Below are 23,500 nucleotides of genomic sequence, written 5' to 3' on the forward strand. Positions count from 1 at the left end.
TGCAGAAGATTCAGATAATGCACGAGGAGCGCTGAAGAAGATTGAGATAATGTAGGAGGAGCGCTGCAGAAGATTGAGATAATGTAGGAGGAGCGCGGCAGAAGATTGAGATAATGTAGGAGGAGCGCTGCAGAAGATTGAGATAATGTAGGAGGAGCGCTGCAGAAGATTCAGATAATGTAGGAGGAGCGCTGCAGAAGATTCAGATAATGTAGGAGGAGCGCTGCAGAAGATTCAGATAATGTACGAGGGACGCTGCAGAAGATTCAGATAATGTAGGAGGAGCGCTGAAGAAGATTCAGATAATGTAGGAGGAGCGCTGAAGAAGATTGAGATAATGTAGGAGGAGCGCTGCAGAAGATTGAGATAATGTATGAGGAGCGCTGCAGAAGATTCAGATAATATAGGAGGAGCGCTGCAGAAGATTGAGATAATGTAGGAGGAGCGCGGCAGAAGATTCAGATAATGTACGAGGGGCGCTGCAGAAGATTCAGATAATGTAGGAGGAGCGCTGAAGAAGATTCAGATAATGTAGGAGGAGCGCTGAAGAAGATTCAGATAATGTAGGAGGAGCGCTGCAGAAGATTGAGATAATGTATGAGGAGCGCTGCAAAAGATTCAGATAATATAGGAGGAGCGCGGCAGAAGATTGAGATAATGTAGGAGGAGCGCTGCAGAAGATTCAGATAATGTAGGAGGAGCGCTGCAGAAGATTCAGATAATGTACGAGGGGCGCTGCAGAAGATTCAGATAATGTACGAGGGGTGCTGCAGAAGATTCAGATAATGCACGGAGAGCGCTGCAGAAGATTCAGATAATATAGGAGGAGCGCAGCAAAAGATTGAGATAATGTAGGAGGAGCGCTGCAGAAGATTCAGATAATATAGGAGGAGCGCTGCAGAAGATTCAGATAATGTAGGAGGAGCGCTGCAGAAGATTCAGATAATGTAGGAGGAGCGCTGCAGAAGATTCAGATAATGTAGGAGGAGCGCTGCAGAAGATTCAGATACTGCACGAGGAGCATTGCAGAAGATTCACATAATGCAGGAGGAGCGCTGTAGAAGATTCAGATAATACACGAGGAGCGCTGCAGAAGATTCAGATAATACACGAGGAGCGCTGCAGAAGATTCAGATAATACACGAGGAGCGCTGCAGAAGATTCAGATAATGTATGAGGAGCGCTGCAGAAGATTCAGATAATATAGGAGGAGCGCGGCAGAAGATTGAGATAATGTAGGAGGAGCGCTGCAGAAGATTCAGATAATGTAGGAGGAGCGCTGCAGAAGATTCAGATAATGTACGAGGGGCGCTGCAGAAGATTCAGATAATGTACGAGGGGTGCTGCAGAAGATTCAGATAATGCACGGAGAGCGCTGCAGAAGATTCAGATAATATAGGAGGAGCGCAGCAAAAGATTGAGATAATGTAGGAGGAGCGCTGCAGAAGATTCAGATAATATAGGAGGAGCGCTGCAGAAGATTCAGATAATGTAGGAGGAGCGCTGCAGAAGATTCAGATAATGTAGGAGGAGCGCTGCAGAAGATTCAGATACTGCACGAGGAGCATTGCAGAAGATTCACATAATGCAGGAGGAGCGCTGTAGAAGATTCAGATAATACACGAGGAGCGCTGCAGAAGATTCAGATAATACACGAGGAGCGCTGCAGAAGATTCAGATAATACACGAGGAGCGCTGCAGAAGATTCAGATAATGTAGGATGAGCGCTGCAGAAGATTCAGATAATGCACAGGGTGCACTGCAGAAGATTCAGATAATGTAGGAGGAGCGCTGGAAGAATATTCTGATAATGTAAGAGGGGCGTTGCAGAAGATTCAGATAATGCACGGGGAGCGCTGCAGAAGATTCAGATAATGCACGGGGAATGCTGCAGAAGATTCAGATACTGCACGAGGAGAATTGCAGAAGATTCGCATAATGTAGGAGGAGCGCTGCAGAAGATTCAGATAATGCACGAAGAGCGCTGCAGAAGATTCACATAACTGTTCTACCCTGTATGCACACATGGATTTTTCCTCTCTGAACCCTGTTCACACAGGTTATATACAGATGATCAGGTTTTTATATACATCAGATAGGGATTGCATACATTAGTTAGGACTGCTCTGATAAGGGTATACAGTGAAGATTGGTAGAGCAGCTTAGTATACATTTTTTGCAAAAAACGTATCAACCAAATACCCTGTTTTTTACATCTTTTACTAGCACTTGCGGATTACTGCAACATTTTTTCAAACTGAGTGTTTTTGGTTTTACTATTCTCTTTTGTGTCTTCAGGTTTCTTGGTGGTGTGTGAACATGATCATACAGACTTGTTCACTGTGCAAGTAGCCCATGTGTTCCTGTTTCCAGAAGATTCACATAATGTAGGAGGAGCGCTGTAGAAGATTCAGATAATGTAGGAGGAGCGCTGCTGAAGATTCAGATAATACACGAGGGGCGTTGCAGAAGATTCAGATAATGTACGAGGGGCGCTGCAGAAGATTCAGATAATGCACGGGGAATGCTGCTGAAGATTCAGATAATGTAGGAGGAGCGCTGCAGAAGATTCAGATACTGCACGAGGAGCAGTGCAGAAGATTTGCATAATGTAGGAGGGGCGCTGCAGAAGATTCAGATAATACACGAGGAGCGCTGCAGAAGATTCGCATAATGTAGGAGGAGCGCTGCAGAAGATTCAGATAATACACGAGGAGCGCTGCAGAAGATTCAGATACTGCACGAGGAGCATTGCAGAAGATTCGCATAATGTAGGAGGAGCGCTGCAGAAGATTCAGATAATGCACGAAGAGCGCTGCAGAAGATTCACATAATGTAGGAGGAGCGCTATAGAAGATTCAGATAATGTAGGAGGAGCGCTGCTGAAGATTCAGATAATACGAGGGGCGCTGCAGAAGATTCAGATAATGTAGGAGGAGCGCTGCAGAAGATTCAGATAATGCACGAGGAGTGCTGCAGAAGATTTAGATAATGCACGAAGAGAACTGCAGAAGATTTGGATAATGTAGAAGGAGCGCTGCAGAAGATTCAGATAATGTAGGAGGAGCACTGTAGAAGATTCAGATAATGCAAGAGGAGTGCTGCAGAAGATTCAGATAATACACGAGGAGCACTGCAGAAGATTCAGATAATGTAGGAGGAGCACTGCAGACGATTCAGATAATGCACGAGGAGCTCTGCAGAAGATTCGGATAATGTAGGAGAAGCGCTGCTGAAGATTCAGATAATGTAGGAGGAGCGCTGCAGACGATTCTGGTAATGCATGAGGAGCCCTGCAGAAGAATCGGATAATGTAGGAGGAGCGCTGCAGAAGATTCAGATAATGTAGAAGCACTGCAGAAGATTCAGATAATGTAGAAGCACTGCAGAAGATTCAGGTAATGTAGGAGAGCTGCAGAAGATTCAGATAATGTAGGAGAGCTGCAGAAGATTCAGATAATGTAGGAGGAGCACTGCAGAAGATTCAGATAACACAGGAGGAGCGCTGCAGAAGATTCAGATAATACAGGAGGAGCACTGCAGAAGATTCAGATAATACAGGAGGAGCGCTGCAGAATATTCAGATAATGTAGGAGAGCTGCAGAAGATTCAGATAATGTAGGAGGAGAGTTGCAGAAGATTCAGATAATACACAGAGAGCGCTGCAGAAGATTCAGATAATGCACAGAGAGCGCTGCAGAAGATTGAAATAATAATTCATAATAATGTAGGAGGAGCATTGCAGAAGATTCAGATAACACAGGAGGAGCGCTGCAGAAGATTCAGATAATGCACAGAGAGCGCTGCAGAAGATTGAAATAATGATTCATAATAATGTAGGAGGAGCATTGCAGAAGATTCAGATAACACAGGAGGAGCTCTGCAGAAGATTCAGATAATGTAGGAGGAGCGCTGCAGAAGATTCAGATAATGCATGAGGAGCGCTGCAGAAGATTCGGATAATGTAGGAAGAGTGCTGCAGAAGATTCAGATAATGTAGGAGAAGCACTGCAGAAGATTCAGATAATGTAGGAGCATTGCAGAAGATTCAGATAATACACGAGCAGTGCTGCAGAAGATTCAGATAATGTAGGAGCACTGCAGAAGATTCAGATAATACATGAGCAGCACTGCAGAAGATTCAGATAATGTAGGAGGAGCGAGGCAGAAGATTCAGATAAGACACAAGGAGCGCTGCAGAAGATTCAGATAATGTAGGAGCTGCAGAAGATTCATAATAATGTAGGAGGAGCATTGCAGAAGATTCAGATAACACAGGAGGAGCTCTGCAGAAGATTCAGATAATGTAGGAGGAGCGCTGCAGAAGATTCAGATAATACATGAGGAGCGCTGCAGAAGATTCAGATAATGTAGAAGCACTGCAGAAGATTCAGGTAATGTAGGAGGAGCGCTGCAGAAGATTCAGATTATGTAGGAGAGCTGCAGAAGATTCAGATAATGTAGGAGGAGCGCTGCAGAAGATTCACATAATGTAGAAGCACTGCAGAAGATTCAGGTAATGTAGGAGGAGCGCTGCAGAAGATTCAGATTATGTAGGAGAGCTGCAGAAGATTCAGATAATGTAGGAGGAGCACTGCAGAAGATTCAGATAATGTAGGAGAAGCACTGCAGAAGATTCAGATAATGTGGGAGGAGCGTTGCAGAAGATTCAGATAATGTGGGAGGAGCGTTGCAGAAGATTCAGATAATACACGAGCAGCATTGCAGAAGATTCAGATAATGTAGGAGCGAGGCAGAAGATTCAGATAAGACACGAGGTGCGCTGCAGAATATTCAGATAATGTAGGAGCTGCAGAAGATTCAGATAATGTAGGAAGAGCATTGCAGAAGATTCAGATAACACAGGAGGAGATCTGCAGAAGATTCAGATAATGTAGGAGCGCTGCAGAAGATTCAGATAATGTAGGAGGAGCGCTGCAGAAGATTCAAATAATACACGAGGAGCGCTGCAGAAGATTCAGATAATACACAAGGAGCGCTGCAGAAGATTCAGATAATGTAGGAGAGCTGCAGAAGATTCAGATAATGTAGGAGAGTTGGAGAAGATTCAGATAATGTAGGAGGAGCGAGGCAGAAGATTCAGATAATGTAGGAGGAGCGCTGCAGAAGATTCAGATAATGTAGGAGGAGCGCTGCAGAAGATTCAGATAATGTAGGAGGAGCACTGCAGAAGATTCAGATAATGTAGGAGGAGCACTGCAGAAGATTCAGATAACACAGGAGGAGCGCTGCAGAATATTCAGAAAACACATGAGGAGAGCTGCAGAAGATTCAGATAATGCACCAGGAGAGCTGCAGAAGATTCAGATAATGTAGGAGGACGCTACAGAAGATTCAGATAATGTAGGAGGAGCGCTGCAGAAGATTCAGATAATACACGAGGAGCGCTGCAGAAGATTCAGATAATGTAGGAGGAGCGCTGCAGGAGATTCAGATAATAATAATAATAATAATAATAATTTTTATTTATATAGCGCCAACATATTCCGCAGCGCTTTACAAATTATAGAGGGGACTTGTACATACAATAGACATTACAGCATAACAGAAATACAGTTCAAAACAGATACCAAGAGGAGTGAGGGCCCTGCTCGTAAGCTTACAAACTATGAGGAAAAGGGGAGACACGAGAGGTGGATGGTAACAATTGCTATAGTTATTCGGACCAGCCATAGTGTAAGGCTTGGGTGTTCATGTAAAGCTGCATGAACCAGTTAATTAATTTTTTTTTTTTTTTTTAATATAGGCCACACAGTGATCGTTAGGTTAATGCATTGAGGCGGTAGGCCAGTCTGAACAAATGAGTTTTTAGGGCACGCTTAAAACTGTGGGGATTGGGGATTAATCGTATTATCCTAGGTAGTGCATTCCAAAGAATCGGCGCAGCACGTATAAAGTCTTGGAGACGGGAGTGGGAGGTTCTGATTATTGAGGATGCTAACCTGAGGTCATCAGCGGAGCGGAGGGCACGGGTAGGGTGGTAGACTGAGACCAGAGAGGAGATGTAGGGTGGTGCTGAGCCATGGAGTGCTTTGTGGATGAGGGTAGTAGTTTTGTACTGGATTCTTGAGTGGATGGGTAACCAGTGTAATGACTGGCACAAGGTAGAGGCATCGGTGTAACGGTTGGTGAGGAATATGATCCTGGCAGCAGCATTCAGGACAGATTGGAGCGGGGAGAGTTTGGTAAGAGGGAGGCCGATTAGTAGAGAGTTACAATAGTCCAGACGAGAATGAATAAGTGAAACAGTAAGAGTTTTTGCAGAGTCGAAAGTAAGAAAAGGGCGAATTCTAGAAATGTTTTTGAGATGCAGGTAAGAAGAGCGAGCCAGTGATCGGATGTGGGGGGTGAATGAAAGGTCAGAATCAAGGATGACCCCAAGGCAGCGGGCATGTTGCTTTGGAGTAATGGTGGAACCGCAAACGGAGATGGCAATGTCAGGCAAAGGTAGGTTAGTAGAGGGAGAAAACACGAGGAGTTCAGTTTTTGACAGGTTTAGTTTCAGATAGAGGGAGGACATGATGCTAGAGACAGCGGTAAGACAATCACTGGTGTTTTCTAATAAGGCAGGCGTGAGATCAGGAGAAGAAGTGTATAGTTGGGTGTCGTCAGCATAGAGATGGTACTGGAAGCCAAATCTACTGATTGTTTGTCCAATAGGGGCAGTATACAAAGAGAAGAGGAGGGGGCCTAGGACTGATCCTTGAGGAACCCCAACAGTAAGGGGAAGGTGAGAGGAGGAGGAACCAGCAAAACATACAGTGAAGGATCGGTCAGAGAGATAGGAGGAGAACCAGGAGAGAACGGTGTCCTTGAGGCCGATGGAGCGGAGCATAGTGAGGAGGAGCTGATGATCCACAGTATCAAATGCACCAGGAGCGCTGCAGAAGATCCAGATAATGTAGGAGTGAGGCAGAAGATTCAGATAATACACGAGGAGCGAGGCAGAAGATCTGGACACAATACTTGGGAGAACTCAGTATTTATTTTACAATATCAACATACAAAAATCTGAACAAGTAAATTCAGCTTCAACACAAAGATGGCCACAGGGGAGGTCACCGGCTGTGGAGTCAGAGAAACTGGCATCACCCCGTCCATCATTAGACTACTACTCACATCTGGCAGCCAGAGCTGCAGTTCCATGGTCTGAGGGGAATGTCTAGGACGCCGACCAGCGCAGATCATGCTAATGCCCGGCGCGGCTGATGTCCTCTGATGTGAGACGTTCCTGTGCAGACACCGAACACTAGAACTGCCGTGGTGATCTCCGTTCCAGTCCAGCACCTGATCACAGCGATCATCGTACATCAGGCGCTAACGCCTCATCCTGTCCAGTGCAAATAACTATAAACTGCAACTTTCTATTTTTACTTGTTAATGTTTTAAGCTGAGGGTTTGTTACAATGTATAAGTGCAGATAAGAACATCATCAGAGATATGTGCTAACCTCAGGTGAAGCCGCCTGCACTGACACACTGTAACAAACATCCGGAGGCTGAAAACTGATCCTGCACTACCTGTGTATGGACTTGTTACAATGTGTCAGTGTAGATAATAACCATCAGCCTGGAGTTCAAGACAGTACCGAGATTTGTGTTCATCTCATAGAGGCAACACTGTAACAAACTTCCAGCTGCGAAACCATGGAATTACAGTGGAACCAAAAAATGTTGCAATCCACAGGAAGCAAGCAGAGTTCTTCAGTGGTGAAAAAAAGAAGTTGCAGAACAATCATAAAAGGGGAGGTTCGGGATTAGAGAAGGATGGCTACTCTTCTCCAAAACAGTGCCCTCCCCCCTTCCGAAGGATGTGTGTGGTACTGCAGCTCAGCCCCGCTCACTTATAGAAGGCTTAGCTGCAATAACAGTCACGACCTGAAGATGGCAGAATCGGGTAATGGTGATAGTAAGGTCTCCAGTCTTACAGCGGTGTCCAGTGTGGTCTCTGCCCCTGTGCAGACATGCACTACAAATACAGAACCTGTGAATGCCGCGGAGCATGCAATAATCAGGGGTCTTGCCGATGATTACATTAGGGGTATGGGGTCCTCTATATATGATGTATGATCTGATCGATCACCCAGTAATCAGCGATGAGAAGGGATCCGACAGCCCAGTGCCGGAGGATATGCAAGTCCTTCAGTTACGCAGGAATCACAGTGACGGGAATATAAACACGTAATCGCGGCAGCGACAGAACACATTAACCATTTTATTAGTAGGATCATCTGTATTTACACTGCGGTCACTACCCAGGAATCTGCCTGTTACGGGGTCCTGCACAATGCCCAGGAGTCCAGAAACCCACCAGTGCGGACGGTACCATGGTGGAGTCCTGACTGCGGAGCCGGCCTTCCTCTGATTAGCTCAGCACCACGTGGCGGTCAAACACGGACTTGCGCTGTTCTTGCACTTGTAACTTCCAGCGCTGCTGAGCGTATTCCACCTTGTTCAGCACGTTGGCGCGGCTCCTGGATCGGGCCAGCACATCGTGGGCGTTAGCGAAGGGCTGGTGATCCTGAAAGATAGAAAGCCAGAATGTGCGTCACGACGGCGTCATCTGGAAACACCGGAACGAGTGAAAAGCTCTGCAGATTGCTAACAGACTGTGGATAGGAGCTCTGCGTCCTGTCAGTGAATGAAGCCAGGGTCGGCCCTTGTCCTGCTCAGAGCCGAGAGCGCTGAGAACCAGATCTACGCACGTCCGCTCACGGACACTAAAACGTGTCAGCTCTCCTGATGTAGACCGCCGCCAGATACCATCCGGACAATGACGCCGGGACATTGGTGACTCGCCATTGTCACTATGTGTTTATACAATGAAAACCAAGAATGTAGGCGCACAACCATAACAGTCATATACGAGCAGGGGGTGCAAGTAGCAGAAAAATAGCATGAACAAGAGAAAGAAAAAGACACTGCTACAAAAATGCACACCACCCAATATATAGACAAAATACAAAAAACACTTTATTGGCAAAACAATAAAAACAGTTAAAAACACTACACCACCGCAGACCACCTGGATACAAGATACACATATCTATATACAAGCAATAAATACAGCCTGTCACCATGCCCATAGGGTATATGAAGCGTATATAGTAATACTATCCTACCTAACGGCTCATGGGGAATCTAAGAGTAACCATATAAAAGTGGTAACTCACACACCCTCAAGATGAATTAGGCCAAATAGCCACAAGACACCCATATGTACCGGTGGAAAAGGAAGATCCCATTCATAGGTCAAAAGGGCATAATACCTGTGATAGAGTACAAGCCAACCTATAGACTGGCAAGCCGAGGTATGCAGGGGACTGGGTGGACCATAGCCCCACGCGTATCGCCTCCCAAATGAGGCTTCGTCAGGGGAAGTATGTGCCCAGCCAATAAACAAGTGTTTATATAGATCCGCAATCATGTTTTAAAACTCTTACCGGTGTGTGTACACGTCTGACCATAAGGGCTGCAGCGCCACCCCCGAAACCGGAAATGACAAGCCTAGAAGGCTAGAGAGCCAGGCATATAGAGCATCCGCAAGAGGGTGCACATGAAGCGCGCATGCGCAGTAGTGTACAGAGAAGCGCAGTTACAACAAGAGCTGCGGCCTCCCCCGAGCCGGAGACAGCGCACCCAAGGGGCCAAAAAGCCAGGCGTACCAAGCGCCTGCATATAAGCAGAGAGGTGCACACGGAACACGCATGCGCAATACAACGCCATAATATGCATAGTAGCAGAGAGGCGCAGTCATAATAAGAACTGCAGCCTCCCCCGAACCAGAAACAGCGTACCTGAAGGGCTATAAAGCCAGGCGTACCAAGCGCCTGCATATAAGCAGAGAGGTGCACACGGAACACGCATGCACAATACAACGCCATAATATGCGTAGTAGCAGAGAGGCGCAGTCATAATAAGAACTGCAGCCTCCCCCGAACCAGAAACAGCGTACCTGAAGGGCTATAAAGCCAGGCGTACCAAGCGCCTGCATATAGGCAGAAAGGTGCACAGGCACACGCATGCGCAGTAGTACCTAAAGGAGCGCAGTCACAATTACAGAAACGCCTGTATAATAACAGCGCCTGTATATAAATACCATACGCCTGTGGCCAGATATAAAGTGGCCGTACCATCAGATGCGCATGCCTGGGACAATCCCATGATAATGAAAACCGCACATAACCACATGAGCGATGGGTTAAAGGTGCACATGCCAAATAGACCCAAACACCATAATACAAAAACCATATAGATAGACGAGCGCGCGTCCGCGACTAGTGCCAAACAATAGTTCCCCCATATGGTGTATTCCAAATCATATAAGTCCCTCCCTGCGTATGCCCGAGAGATATTCCCGAGCTGGCGCAGACAGGTTGCAAAAATGAAAAAGGGCCCATGCAGAAAAAGGGGGGGAAGAGTGTATAGCACTACATACATTCCCATAGGGTCCACACAGATATATAGATGCCAGAAGAAACGACAAAGCATGCAGACCAGGGGGCATAATTATATCTCACTCACACATATAGACTCATCTACCCCCAAGGGACCACATATACAACAATACACATATATAAACCATCCATATGAGGGGTCTCACTCATACCCATACACACAACACATAACAACCACACATACCCAAAACAACACATATATGTAGTCTACACATAGCAAAAGCTCACATATCCCATCAACACCAGAAAAGAAGGCGAGAAAGAGGTGGAAGGGGAAGTAGGGAAAAACAGAATCACACAGACACGTCAACCACCACAATAAACCAATAATGATTATAGACAACCAACATAGTAATTAAGTATTTATTGTATATAATATATGATATGTCTTGAATAAGTATAAATACCCTAGATCTAATATATATGCCCCAAATGGAGCAATCCCAAATCCTATCAAATGGGAACATAAAAATATAGAAATACCCATCAGAATTGATGAGGATAAGACCAAAGGTGAATGATAGTCCGGAACCATTGGGAGAAAAATTTGTCGTATCCATCACAAAGGGTCCCGATATAAAGACCTAAGTAGGTCCATGTGAAGCCCCAAAGGATAATGCATAATATGGGACCAGCCCATCCTTTATTAAGGCTTCTTCTTTTTACCCAAGTATAAACACCAAAAGGCCTACCTAAAACACTGTCCCACATATCCACAAACCATACCCCGGAACCCCCCCACACACCAATATGCATATCATCCAAAACCTGCCCCCATGAGCCAGCCTGAATCACTAATACTGCCCCCATGAGCCAAACAAGCATATACCATGTAATAGATGGCACAATGGCCAAGGAGGAAAGACCAAAATCAGTGTTGGGCATAAAGCCAATATTATTAGTCCCATAATGGTCTTGAATCCAAAATGAGAATGATATGCCAATGAAGAACCATCCATGATGTTTCATGTTCATCCTAGGTCCCATGTGTTTAACATCATTTCTCCAGGGGGGGGGGGGGGAGGGGGGAGGATACAATCCGATAGTCCACATGTACGTAGATTAACCAAGGAATCCGGTGAATAGCAGCTCCTCATTCAAACCTGTAGGAGCACCAGATCCCAAATTAAAAGTCCACCGTGACTCTACTTGAAGTAAGCCTTTTTTGGGGGAGCCCCCCCCCCCCCCTCTCCGACATAAGGATCTTTTCTAATCCAACCACCCGTGTATTCATGGTACTCCCAGAGTGGTGTGTTAGACAGTGGGCCGCCACCAGGGTCAGGGTCCTCCCTTTATCACTGTCACTTCTTGCCAGGTTGATTGTAGAAAAGTGTTTTTGGACCCTCCGTCGCAATTCCTGAGAGGTCTGGAACCACACAGACCATCTTACAAGGACAGATGAGAGCATAAATGACACATCTGGTCCTACAGTTGATATACCCCCCAAGTTTATATGTCACACCATCGACAGGATTTTGAAAAAATTCCCTAGTTGGACCCATGTGGGGACAGATGTTACAGTCCCCACAGGGAAAGGACCCCCTAAGTCTAACCCCACATTATCCTTTGGGGCTTCAGATGGACCTACTTAGGTCTTTATATCGGGACCCTTTGTGATGGATACGACAAATTTTTCTCCCAATGGTTCCGGACTATCATTCACCTTTGGTCTTATCCTCATCAATTCTGATGGGTATTTCTATATTTTTATGTTCCCATTTGATAGGATTTGGGATTGCTCCATTTGGGGCATATATATTAGATCTAGGGTATTTATACTTATTCAAGACATATCATATATTATATACAATAAATACTTAATTACTATGTTGGTTGTCTATAATCATTATTGGTTTATTGTGGTGGTTGACGTGTCTGTGTGATTCTGTTTTTCCCTACTTCCCCTTCCACCTCTTTCCCTCCCTCTTTCTCGCCTTCTTTGCTGGTGTTGATGGGATATGTGAGCTTTTGCTATGTGTAGACTACATATATGTGTTGTTTTGGGTATGTGTGGTTGTTATGTGTTGTGTGTATGGGTATGAGTGAGACCCCTCATATGGATGGTTTATATATGTGTATTGTTGTATATGTGGTCCCTTGGGGGTAGATGAGTCTATATGTGTGAGTGAGATATAATTATGCCCCCTGGTCTGCATGCTTTGTCGTTTCTTCTGGCATCTATATACAGTGGGGCAAAAAAGTATTTAGTCAGTCAGCAATAGTGCAAGTTCCACCACTTAAAAAGATGAGAGGCGTCTGTAATTTACTTCATAGGTAGACCTCAACTATGGGAGACAAACTGACAAAAAAAAATCCAGAAAATCACATTGTCTGTTTTTTATCATTTTATTTGCATATTATGGTGGAAAATAAGTATTTGGTCAGAAACAAACAATCAAGATTTCTGGCTCTCACAGACCTGTAACTTCTTCTTTAAGAGGCTCCTCTTTCCTCCACTCATTACCTGTAGTAATGGCTCCTGTTTAAACTTGTTATCAGTATAAAAAGACACCTGTGCACACCCTCAAACAGTCTGACTCCAAACTCCACTATGGTGAAGACCAAAGAGCTGTCAAAGGACACCAGAAACAAAATTGTAGCCCTGCACCAGGCTGGGAAGACTGAATCTGCAATAGCCAACCAGCTTGGAGTGAAGAAATCAACAGTGGGAGCAATAATTAGAAAATGGAAGACATACAAGACCCCTGATAATCTCCCTCGATCTGGGGCTCCACGCAAAATCCCACCCCGTGGGGTCAGAATGATCACAAGAACGGTGAGCAAAAATCCCAGAACCACGCAGGGGGACCTAGTGAATGAACTGCAGAGAGCTGGGACCAATGTAACAAGGCCTACCATAAGTAACACACTACGCCACCATGGACTCAGATCCTGCAGTGCCAGACGTGTCCCACTGCTTAAGCCAGTACATGTCCGGGCCCGTCTGAAGTTTGCTAGAGAGCATTTGGATGATCCAGAGGAGTTTTGGGAGAATGTCCTATGGTCTGATGAAACCAAACTGGAACTGTTTGGTAGAAACACAACTTGTCGTGTTTGGAGGAAAAAGAATACTGAGTTGCATCCATCAAACACCATACCTACTGTAAAGCATGGTGGTGGAAACATCATGCTTTGGGGCTGTTTCTCTGCAAAGGGGCCAGGACGACTGATCCGGGTACATGAAAGAATGAATGGGGCCATGTATCGTGAGATTTTGAGTGCAAACCTCCTTCCATCAGCAAGGGCATTGAAGATGAAACGTGGCTGGGTCTTTCAACATGACAATGATCCAAAGCACACCGCCAGGGCAACGAAGGAGTGGCTTCATAAGAAGCATTTCAAGGTCCTGGAGTGGCCTAGCCAGTTTCCAGATCTCAACCCTATAGAAAACCTTTGGAGGGAGTTGAAAGTCCGTGTTGCCAAGCGAAAAGCCAAAAACATCACTGCTCTAGAGGAGATCTGCATGGAGGAATGGGCCAACATACCAACAACAGTGTGTGGCAACCTTGTGAAGACTTACAGAAAACGTTTGACCTCGAGTCATTGCCAACAAAGGATATATTACAAAGTATTGAGATGAAAATTTGTTTCTGACCAAATACTTATTTTCCACCATAATATGCAAATAAAATGTTAAAAATACAGACAATGTGATTTTCTGGATTTTTTTTTCTCAGTTTGTCTCCCATAGTTGAGGTCTACCTATGATGTAAATTACAGACGCCTCTCATCTTTTTAAGTGGTGGAACTTGCACTATTGCTGACTGACTAAATACTTTTTTGCCCCACTGTATCTGTGTGGACCCTATGGGAATGTATGTAGTGCTATACACTCTTCCCCCCTTTTTCTGCATGGGCCCTTTTTCATTTTTGCAACCTGTCTGCGCCAGCTCGGGAATATCTCTCGGGCATACGCAGGGAGGGACTTATATGATTTGGAATACACCATATGGGGGAAATATTGTTTGGCACTAGTCGCGGACGCGCGCTCGTCTATCTATATGGTTTTTGTATTATGGTGTTCGGGTCTATTTGGCATGTGCACCTTTAACCCATCGCTCATGTGGTTATGTGCGGTTTTCATTATCATGGGATTGTCCCAGGCATGCGCATCTGATGGTACGGCCACTTTTTATCTGGCCACAGGCGTATGGTATTTATATACAGGCGCTGTTATTATACAGGCGTTTCTGTAATTGTGACTGCGCTCCTTTAGGTACTACTGCGCATGCGTGTGCCTGTGCACCTTTCTGCCGATATGCAGGCGCTTGGTACGCCTGGCTTTATAGCCCTTCAGGTACGCTGTTTCCGGTTCGGGGGAGGCTGCAGTTCTTATTATGACTGCGCCTCTCTGCTACTACGCATATTATGGCGTTGTATTGCGCATGCGTGTTCCGTGTGCACCTCTCAGCTTATATACAGGCGCTTGGTACGCCTGGCTTTTTGGCCCCTTGGGTGCGCTGTCTCCGGCTCGGGGGAGGCCGCAGCTCTTGTTGTAACTGCGCTTCTCTGTACACTACTGCGCATGCGCGCTTCATGTGCACCCTCTTGCGGATGCTCTATATGCCTGGCTCTCTAGCCTTCTAGGCTTGTCATTTCCGGTTTCGGGGGTGGCGCTGCAGCCCTTATGGTCAGACGTGTACACACACCGGTAAGAGTTTTAAAACATGATTGCGGATCTATATAAACACTTGTTTATTGGCTGGGCACATACTTCCCCTGACGAAGCCTCATTTGGGAGGCGATACGCGTGGGGCTATGGTCCACCCAGTCCCCTGGATACCTCGGCTTGCCAGTCTATAGGTTGGCTTGTACTCTATCACAGGTATTATGCCCTTTTGACCTATGAATGGGATCTTCCTTTTCCACCGGTACATATGGGTGTCTTGTGGCTATTTGGCCTAATTCATCTTGAGGGTGTGTGAGTTACCACTTTTATATGGTTACTCTTAGATTCCCCATGAGCCGTTAGGTAGGATAGTATTACTATATACGCTTCATATACCCTATGGGCATGGTGACAGGCTGTATTTATTGCTTTTATATAGACATGTGTATCTTGTATCCAGGTGGTCTGCGGTGGTGTAGTGTTTTTAACTGTTTTTATTGTTTTGCCAATAAAGTGTTTTTTGTATTTTGTCTATATATTGGGTGGTGTGCATTTTTGTACCAGTGTCTTTTTCTTTCTCTTGTTTATGTGTTTATACAACACGCGGCAGCTGCCGGGCATTGAGCAGACGGATCAGGTTACCCCTCTGTTATAGTAATCAACACGAACGCCCGAGAGCTGGAGCCAGAGCCGACGTGGAGCGACCGCAGCGTTACGCTCAGCACTCATCAGCTCTGCTGTGTAAACAGGCGCTATTGTGTATGACGGGGAGATAAAGCCACCAAAACTGCCCAGCACCAAGTGTGGCCATAGTGCTCCCATAATGCACTATGTGGAGGAGCGCCCCCCGATGGAGCCGCAGTGCAGGTGTCCAAACTCACCCCAACATCTTCATCATTCTGTATCAGCTGAGAGTGACCAAAGAGACGTCTCTTCAGCATGGGCTCCACCAGGGTCAGGTACACCATGTACAGCAGGAGGAGGCCGAGGATGGACAGGTAAATGATGATCGTCACCTGCGGAGGACAAGAACCGAGCGCAGCTCTGGAGTATAATACAGGATAAGCAATGTGTGTGCACAGTGACTGCACCAGCAGAATAGTGAGTGCAGCTCTGGGGTATAATACAGGATGTAACTCAGGATCAGTAATGTATGTACACAGTGACTGCACCAGCAGAATAGTGAGTGCAGCTCTGGGGTATAATACAGGATGTAACTCAGGATCAGTAATGTATGTACACAGTGACTGCACCAGCAGAATAGTGAGTGCAGCTCTGGAGTATAATACAGGATGTAACTCAGGATCAGTAATGTAATGTATGTACACAGTGACTGCACCAGCAGAATAGTGAGTGCAGCTCTGGGGTATAATACAGGATGTAACTCAGGATCAGTAATGTAATGTATGTACACAGTGACTGCACCAGCAGAATAGTGAGTGCAGCTCTGGGGTATAATACAGGAGGTAACTCAGGATCAGTAATGTAATGTATGTACACAGTGACTGCACCAGCAGAATAGTGAGTGCAGCTCTGGGGTATAATACAGGATGTAACTCAGGATCAGTAATGTAATGTATGTACACAGTGACTGCACCAGCAGAATAGTGAGTGCAGCTCTGGGGTACAATACAGGATGTAACTCAGGATCAGTAATGTAATGTATGTACACAGTGACTGCACGAGCAGAATAGTGAGTGCAGCTCTGGAGTATAATACAGGATGTAACTCAGGATCAGTAATGTAATGTATATACACAGTGACTGCACCAGCAGAATAGTGAGTGCAGCTCTGGAGTATAATACAGGAGGTAACTCAGGATCAGTAATGTAATGTATATACACAGTGACTGCACCAGCAGAATAGTGAGTGCAGCTCTAGGGTATAATACAGGATATAACTCAGGATCCGTAATGTAATGTATGTACACAGTGACTGCACCAGCAGAATAGTGAGTGCAGCTCTGGGGTATAATACAGGATTTAACTCAGGATCCGTAATGTAATGTATGTACACAGTGACTGCACCAGCAGAATAGTGAGTGCAGCTCTGGGGTATAATACAGGAGGTAACTCAGGATCAGTAATGTATGTACACAGTGACTGCACCAGCAGAATAGTGAGTGCAGCTCTGGAGTATAATACAGGAGGTAACTCAGGATCAGTAATGTAATGTATGTACACAGTGACTGCACCAGCAGAATAGTGAGTGCAGCTCTGGAGTATAATACAGGATGTAACTCAGGATCCGTAATGTAATGTATGTACACAGTGACTGCACCAGCAGAATAGTGAGTGCAGCTCTGGAGTATAATACAGGATGTAACTCAGGATCAGTAATGTAATGTATGTACACAGTGACTGCACCAGCAGAATAGTGAGCGCAGCTCTGGAGTATAATACAGTAGGTAACTCAGGATCAGTAATGTAATGTATGTACACAGTGACTGCACCAGCAGAATAGTGAGTGCAGCTCTGGAGTATAATACAGGAGGTAACTCAGGATCAGTAATGTAATGTATATACACAGTGACTGCACCAGCAGAATAGTGAGTGCAGCTCTGGGGTATAATACAGGATGTAACTCAGGATCAGTAATGTAATGTATGTACACAGTGACTGCACCAGCAGAATAGTGAGTGCAGCTCTGGAGTATAATACAGGATGTAACTCAGGATCAGTAATGTAATGTATGTACACAGTGACTGCACCTGCAGAATAGTGAGTGCAGCTCTGTGGTATAATACAGGATGTAACTCAGGATCAGGAATGTAATGTATGTACACAGTGACTGCACCAGCAGAATAGTGAGTGCAGATCTGGGGTAAAATACAGGAGGTAACTCAGGATCAGAAATGTAATGTATGTACACAGTGACTGCACCAGCAGAATAGTGAGTGCAGCTCTGGAGTATAATACAGGATGTAACTGAGGATCAGTAATGTAATGTATGTACACAGTGACTGCACCAGCAGAATAGTGAGTGCAGCTCTGGAGTATAATACAGGATGTAACTCAGGATCAGAAATGTAATGCATGTACACAGTGACTGCACCAGCAGAATAGTGAGTGCAGCTCTGGGGTATAATATAGGAGGTAACTCAGGATCAGGAATGTAATGTATGTACACAGTGACTGTACCAGCAGAATAGTGAGTGCAGATCTGGGGTATAATACAGGAGGTAACTCAGGATCAGAAATGTAATGTATGTACACAGTGACTGCACCAGCAGAATAGTGAGTGCAGCTCTGGGGTATAATACAGGATGTAACTCAGGATCAGTAATGTAATGTATGTACACAGTGACTGCACCAGCAGAATAGTGAGTGCAGCTCTGGAGTATAATACAGGATGTAACTCAGGATCAGAAATGTAATGCATGTACACAGTGACTGCACCAACAGAATAGTGAGTGCAGCTCTGGAGTATAATACAGGAGGTAACTCAGGATCAGTAATGTAATGTATGTACACAGTGACTGCACCAGCAGAATAGTGAGTGCAGCTCTGGAGTATAATACAGGAGGTAACTCAGGATCAGTAATGTAATGTATATACACAGTGACTGCACCAGCAGAATAGTGAGTGCAGCTCTGGGGTATAATACAGGATGTAACTCAGGATCAGTAATGTAATGTATGTACACAGTGACTGCACCAGCAGAATAGTGAGTGCAGCTCTGGAGTATAATACAGGATGTAACTCAGGATCAGTAATGTAATGTATGTACACAGTGACTGCACCAGCAGAAAAGTGAGTGCAGATCTGGAGTATAATACAGGAGGTAACTCAGGATCAGTAATGTAATGTATGTACACAGTGACTGCACCAGCAGAATAGTGAGTGCAGCTCTGGAGTATAATACAGGATGTAACTCAGGATCAGTAATGTATGTACACAGTGACTGCACCAGCAGAATAGTGAGTGCAGCTCTGGGGTATAATACAGGATGTAACTCAGGATCAGTAATGTAATGTATGTACACAGTGACTGCACCAGCAGAATAGTGCGTGCAGCTCTGGAGTATAATACAGGATGTAACTCAGGATCAGTAATGTAATGTATATACACAGTGACTGCACCAGCAGAATAGTGAGCGCAGCTCTGGAGTATAATACAGGATGTAACTCAGGATCAGTAATGTAATGTATGTACACAGTGACTGCACCAGCAGTATAGCGAGTGCAGCTCTGGAGTATAATACAGGATGTAACTCAGGATCAGTAATGTATGTACACAGTGACTGCACCAGCAGAATAGTGAGTGCAGCTCTGGAGTATAATACAGGATGTAACTCAGGATCAGTAATGTAATGTATTTACACAGTGACTGCACCAGCAGAATAGTGAGCGCAGCTCTGGAGTATAATACAGGATGTAACTCAGGATCAGTAATGTAATGTATGTACACAGTGACTGCACCAGCAGAATAGTGAGTGCAGCTCTGGAGTATAATACAGGATGTAACTCAGGATCAGTAATGTATGTACACAGTGACTGCACCTGCAGAATAGTGAGTGCAGCTCTGTGGTATAATACAGGATGTAACTCAGGATCAGGAATGTAATGTATGTACACAGTGACTGCACCAGCAGAATAGTGAGTGCAGATCTGGGGTAAAATACAGGAGGTAACTCAGGATCAGAAATGTAATGTATGTACACAGTGACTGCACCAGCAGAATAGTGAGTGCAGCTCTGGAGTATAATACAGGATGTAACTGAGGATCAGTAATGTAATGTATGTACACAGTGACTGCACCAGCAGAATAGTGAGTGCAGCTCTGGAGTATAATACAGGATGTAACTCAGGATCAGAAATGTAATGCATGTACACAGTGACTGCACCAGCAGAATAGTGAGTGCAGCTCTGGGGTATAATATAGGAGGTAACTCAGGATCAGGAATGTAATGTATGTACACAGTGACTGTACCAGCAGAATAGTGAGTGCAGATCTGGGGTATAATACAGGAGGTAACTCAGGATCAGAAATGTAATGTATGTACACAGTGACTGCACCAGCAGAATAGTGAGTGCAGCTCTGGGGTATAATACAGGATGTAACTCAGGATCAGTAATGTAATGTATGTACACAGTGACTGCACCAGCAGAATAGTGAGTGCAGCTCTGGAGTATAATACAGGATGTAACTCAGGATCAGAAATGTAATGCATGTACACAGTGACTGCACCAACAGAATAGTGAGTGCAGCTCTGGAGTATAATACAGGAGGTAACTCAGGATCAGTAATGTAATGTATGTACACAGTGACTGCACCAGCAGAATAGTCAGTGCAGCTCTGGAGTATAATACAGGATGTAACTCAGGATCAGTAATGTAATGTATGTACACAGTGACTGCACCAGCAGAATAGTCAGTGCAGCTCTGGAGTATAATACAGGAGGTAACTCAGGATCAGTAATGTATGTACACAGTGACTGCACCAGCAGAATAGTGAGAGCAGCTCTGGAGTATAATACAGGATGTAACTCAGGATCAGTAATGTATGTACACAGTGACTGCACCAGCAGAATAGTGAGTGCAGCTATCAGTTATTTCTGATTTTGTATAGATGTCTCCGTACTCTCCCGCTAACATGTCAGGGAAGAGAAGGATGGGGACACTTCAATGTCAGCCGTGTGATGGAATATAAGTCACCATTATCCGGCTGAGGACACATGTATGGTCAGTTGTACCGAGTGTGCATGTGTAAGGGAGATGGATCCACGTGTCAGGTATCTAATGTACACGATCGCCTGCAGCGGTGTCTCACCTTGATGGTGACGGAGCTCCTCTCCTCATATTTACATTCACAGCGCAGACAATACGCTTCCACGTCCGCTCCCGGTACAGGCATGGGGCTGACAACATGGAGGCAATCGCTGAAACCAGGAGAACAGAAGCGCAATTATCAACTGCTTTACACACAAAAAATACTCTTTTGCTTTATTCTAGGTGGCAAATTCTATGCTGCTTGTACATGAGAGGACGGTAATATCAGCTAATCCCCACAAATCCTCTTGGTGCGGGGGCTTCACGTCTGCTCCCCCCTATTACCTGCCATATAAAGAACAGCTCAGATAAGCGACAAATATAAACAAAGGCGGTGATTTCTGCTACAGAACCATTCTGGTTTCCTTTAATAGACCTGCTGTTGTTACAATGTATCAGTGCAGACGATCCTCTGAGCTGTACACAGCAGCGCACACTTGTGCTGGACTCCAGGCTCTTGGCTACGCTGACACATTGTAACAAGCTATGAGCAGAATGTCTTGTTTTTAAACTCTTTAAAGTGAATGTATCTATTCACTGACTGCAAGCAGTGATCTTATGGTGTTCTCTCTGTGGTTCGGCGCCAGACTCTACATTCTGTCAACAGTTCATGGAGCTCAGCAGTAACCGGCACAGGAAGTGGCACTGACCAGTCCTTCTGCGTCACGTTCCGGTTGTAGATGTTCCCCGGCTTGTCCTTGTAGGGGGGACAGATACATTTACAGCGCACGTCCTCGGAATTCTGGGAACCAATGAAAACAATTACACCGTGGTGATCTGGGACTATGCGGGGGAGGAGTCAGCAGTGATCTGGGACTATGCGGGGGAGGAGTCAGCGGTGATCTGGGAGTATGCGGGGAGGAGTCAGCAGTGATCTGGGACTATGCAGGGGAGGAGTCAGCGGTGATCTGGGACTATGCAGGGGAGGAGTCAGCGGTGATTTGGGACTATGCGGGGGAGGAGTCAGCGGTGATCTGGGACTATGCGGGGGAGGAGTCAGCAGTGATCTGGGACTATGCGGGGGAGGAGTCAGCGGTGATCTGGGACTATGCGGGGGAGGAGTCAGCAGTGATCTGGGACTATGCAGGGGAGGAGTCAGCGGTGATTTGGGACTATGCGGGGGAGGAGTCAGCGGTGATCTGGGACTATGCGGGGGAGGAGTCAGCGGTGATCTGGGACTATGCGGGGGAGGAGTCAGCAGTGATCTGGGACTATGCGGGGGAGGAGTCAGCAGTGATCTGGGACTATGCAGGGGAGGAGTCAGCGGTGATTTGGGACTATGCGGGGGAGGAGTCAGCGGTGATCTGGGACTATGCGGAGGGAGGAGTCAGCAGTGATCTGGGACTATGCGGGGGAGGAGTCAGCAGTGATCTGGGACTATGCAGGGGAGGAGTCAGCGGTGATTTGGGACTATGCGGGGGAGGAGTCAGCGGTGATCTGGGACTATGCGGAGGGAGGAGTTAGCGGTGATCTGGGACCATGCGGGGGAGGAGTCAGCGGTGATCTGGGAGTATGCAGGGAGGAGTCAGCAGTGATCTGGGACTATGCGGGGGAGGAGTCAGCGGTGATCTGGGACTATGCGGGGGAGGAGTCAGCAGTGATTTGGGACTATGCGGGGGAGGAGTCAGCAGTGATTTGGGACTATGCGGGGAGGAGTCAGCAGTGATCTGGGACTATGCGGGGGAGGAGTCAGCAGTGATTTGGGACTATGCGGGGGGAGGAGTCAGCAGTGATTTGGGACTATGCAGGGGAGGACTCAGCAGTGATTTGGGACTATGCGGGGGAGGAGTCAGCGGTGATCTGGGACTATGCGGGGGAGGAGTTAGCGGTGATTTGGGACTATGCGGGGGAGGAGTCAGCGGTGATCTGGGACTATGCGGGGGAGGAGTTAGCGGTGATTTGGGACTATGCGGGGGAGGAGTCAGCAGTGATTTGGGACTATGCGGGGGAGGAGTCAGCAGTGATTTGGGACTATGCGGGGGAGGAGTCAGCGGTGATCTGGGACTATGCGGGGGGAGGAGTCAGCAGTGATTATAAGGTGTATATATTCAGTACTATGACTGTGTATATAGATATATATATATATATATATATATATATAGTCATTGTGCATATTTGGGGGTCTGCATATGTTCAGCCGTTGCTGTGTACATATTTGGGGGGTGCCAGGACATCTCTTTTGGACGTACACACAGATATGATCGCAGCGCTATAGCTGGGCATGCTTCCCCCCTGCACAGACCCCGGTCCCCTCCTCTCACCTTCTCCTCAGAGCCGTGCACCGCAGCCAGCAGCAGGATCACCACCGCGGTGTATGCGGGGATCGCCGCCATCATCAATGATCCTAGGCAGCCCCTAGCCTGCAGTCAGCTGACTGCACCACAACAGGAGCAGCCCCACTTCCGGCCGACTTCCGGGTCAGTGTGCACAGTGATTCCCTTCCTTCCGGTGACTTGGGAGTTACAGAACAGTTCCACTCCCATGTGCGCTGCCATGTGCGCCCCCTGGTGGACGACTCTGGCCTCACAGGAGCTGGGAAGGCAGCGGAGCGCGGATGATGAGGGCGGATGATGATGAGGGCGGATGATGATGAGGGCGGATGATGATGAGGGCGGATGATGATGAGGGCGGATGATGATGAGGG

General features: G+C 46.3%; 1 protein-coding gene across 1 annotated transcript; it reads right to left on the bottom strand.

Annotated features, from left to right (window-relative positions):
- Positions 1-8,215: 8,215 nt before the first annotated feature.
- On the bottom strand, positions 8,216-23,280 carry TMEM9B (TMEM9 domain family member B). Its single transcript, XM_069740171.1, has 5 exons — positions 23,118-23,280; positions 21,507-21,598; positions 20,858-20,966; positions 15,968-16,102; positions 8,216-8,541 (listed from the first exon to the last, which is right to left on the bottom strand). Exons 1-5 carry the CDS (start codon positions 23,190-23,192, stop codon positions 8,386-8,388), a joined length of 567 nt encoding a protein of 188 aa, XP_069596272.1. The 5' UTR covers positions 23,193-23,280; the 3' UTR covers positions 8,216-8,385.
- Positions 23,281-23,500: the final 220 nt, after the last annotated feature.

Source organism: Ranitomeya imitator, chromosome 9 (genome assembly GCF_032444005.1).
Source record: "Ranitomeya imitator isolate aRanImi1 chromosome 9, aRanImi1.pri, whole genome shotgun sequence".
NCBI classification, from domain to species: Eukaryota; Metazoa; Chordata; class Amphibia; order Anura; family Dendrobatidae; genus Ranitomeya; species Ranitomeya imitator.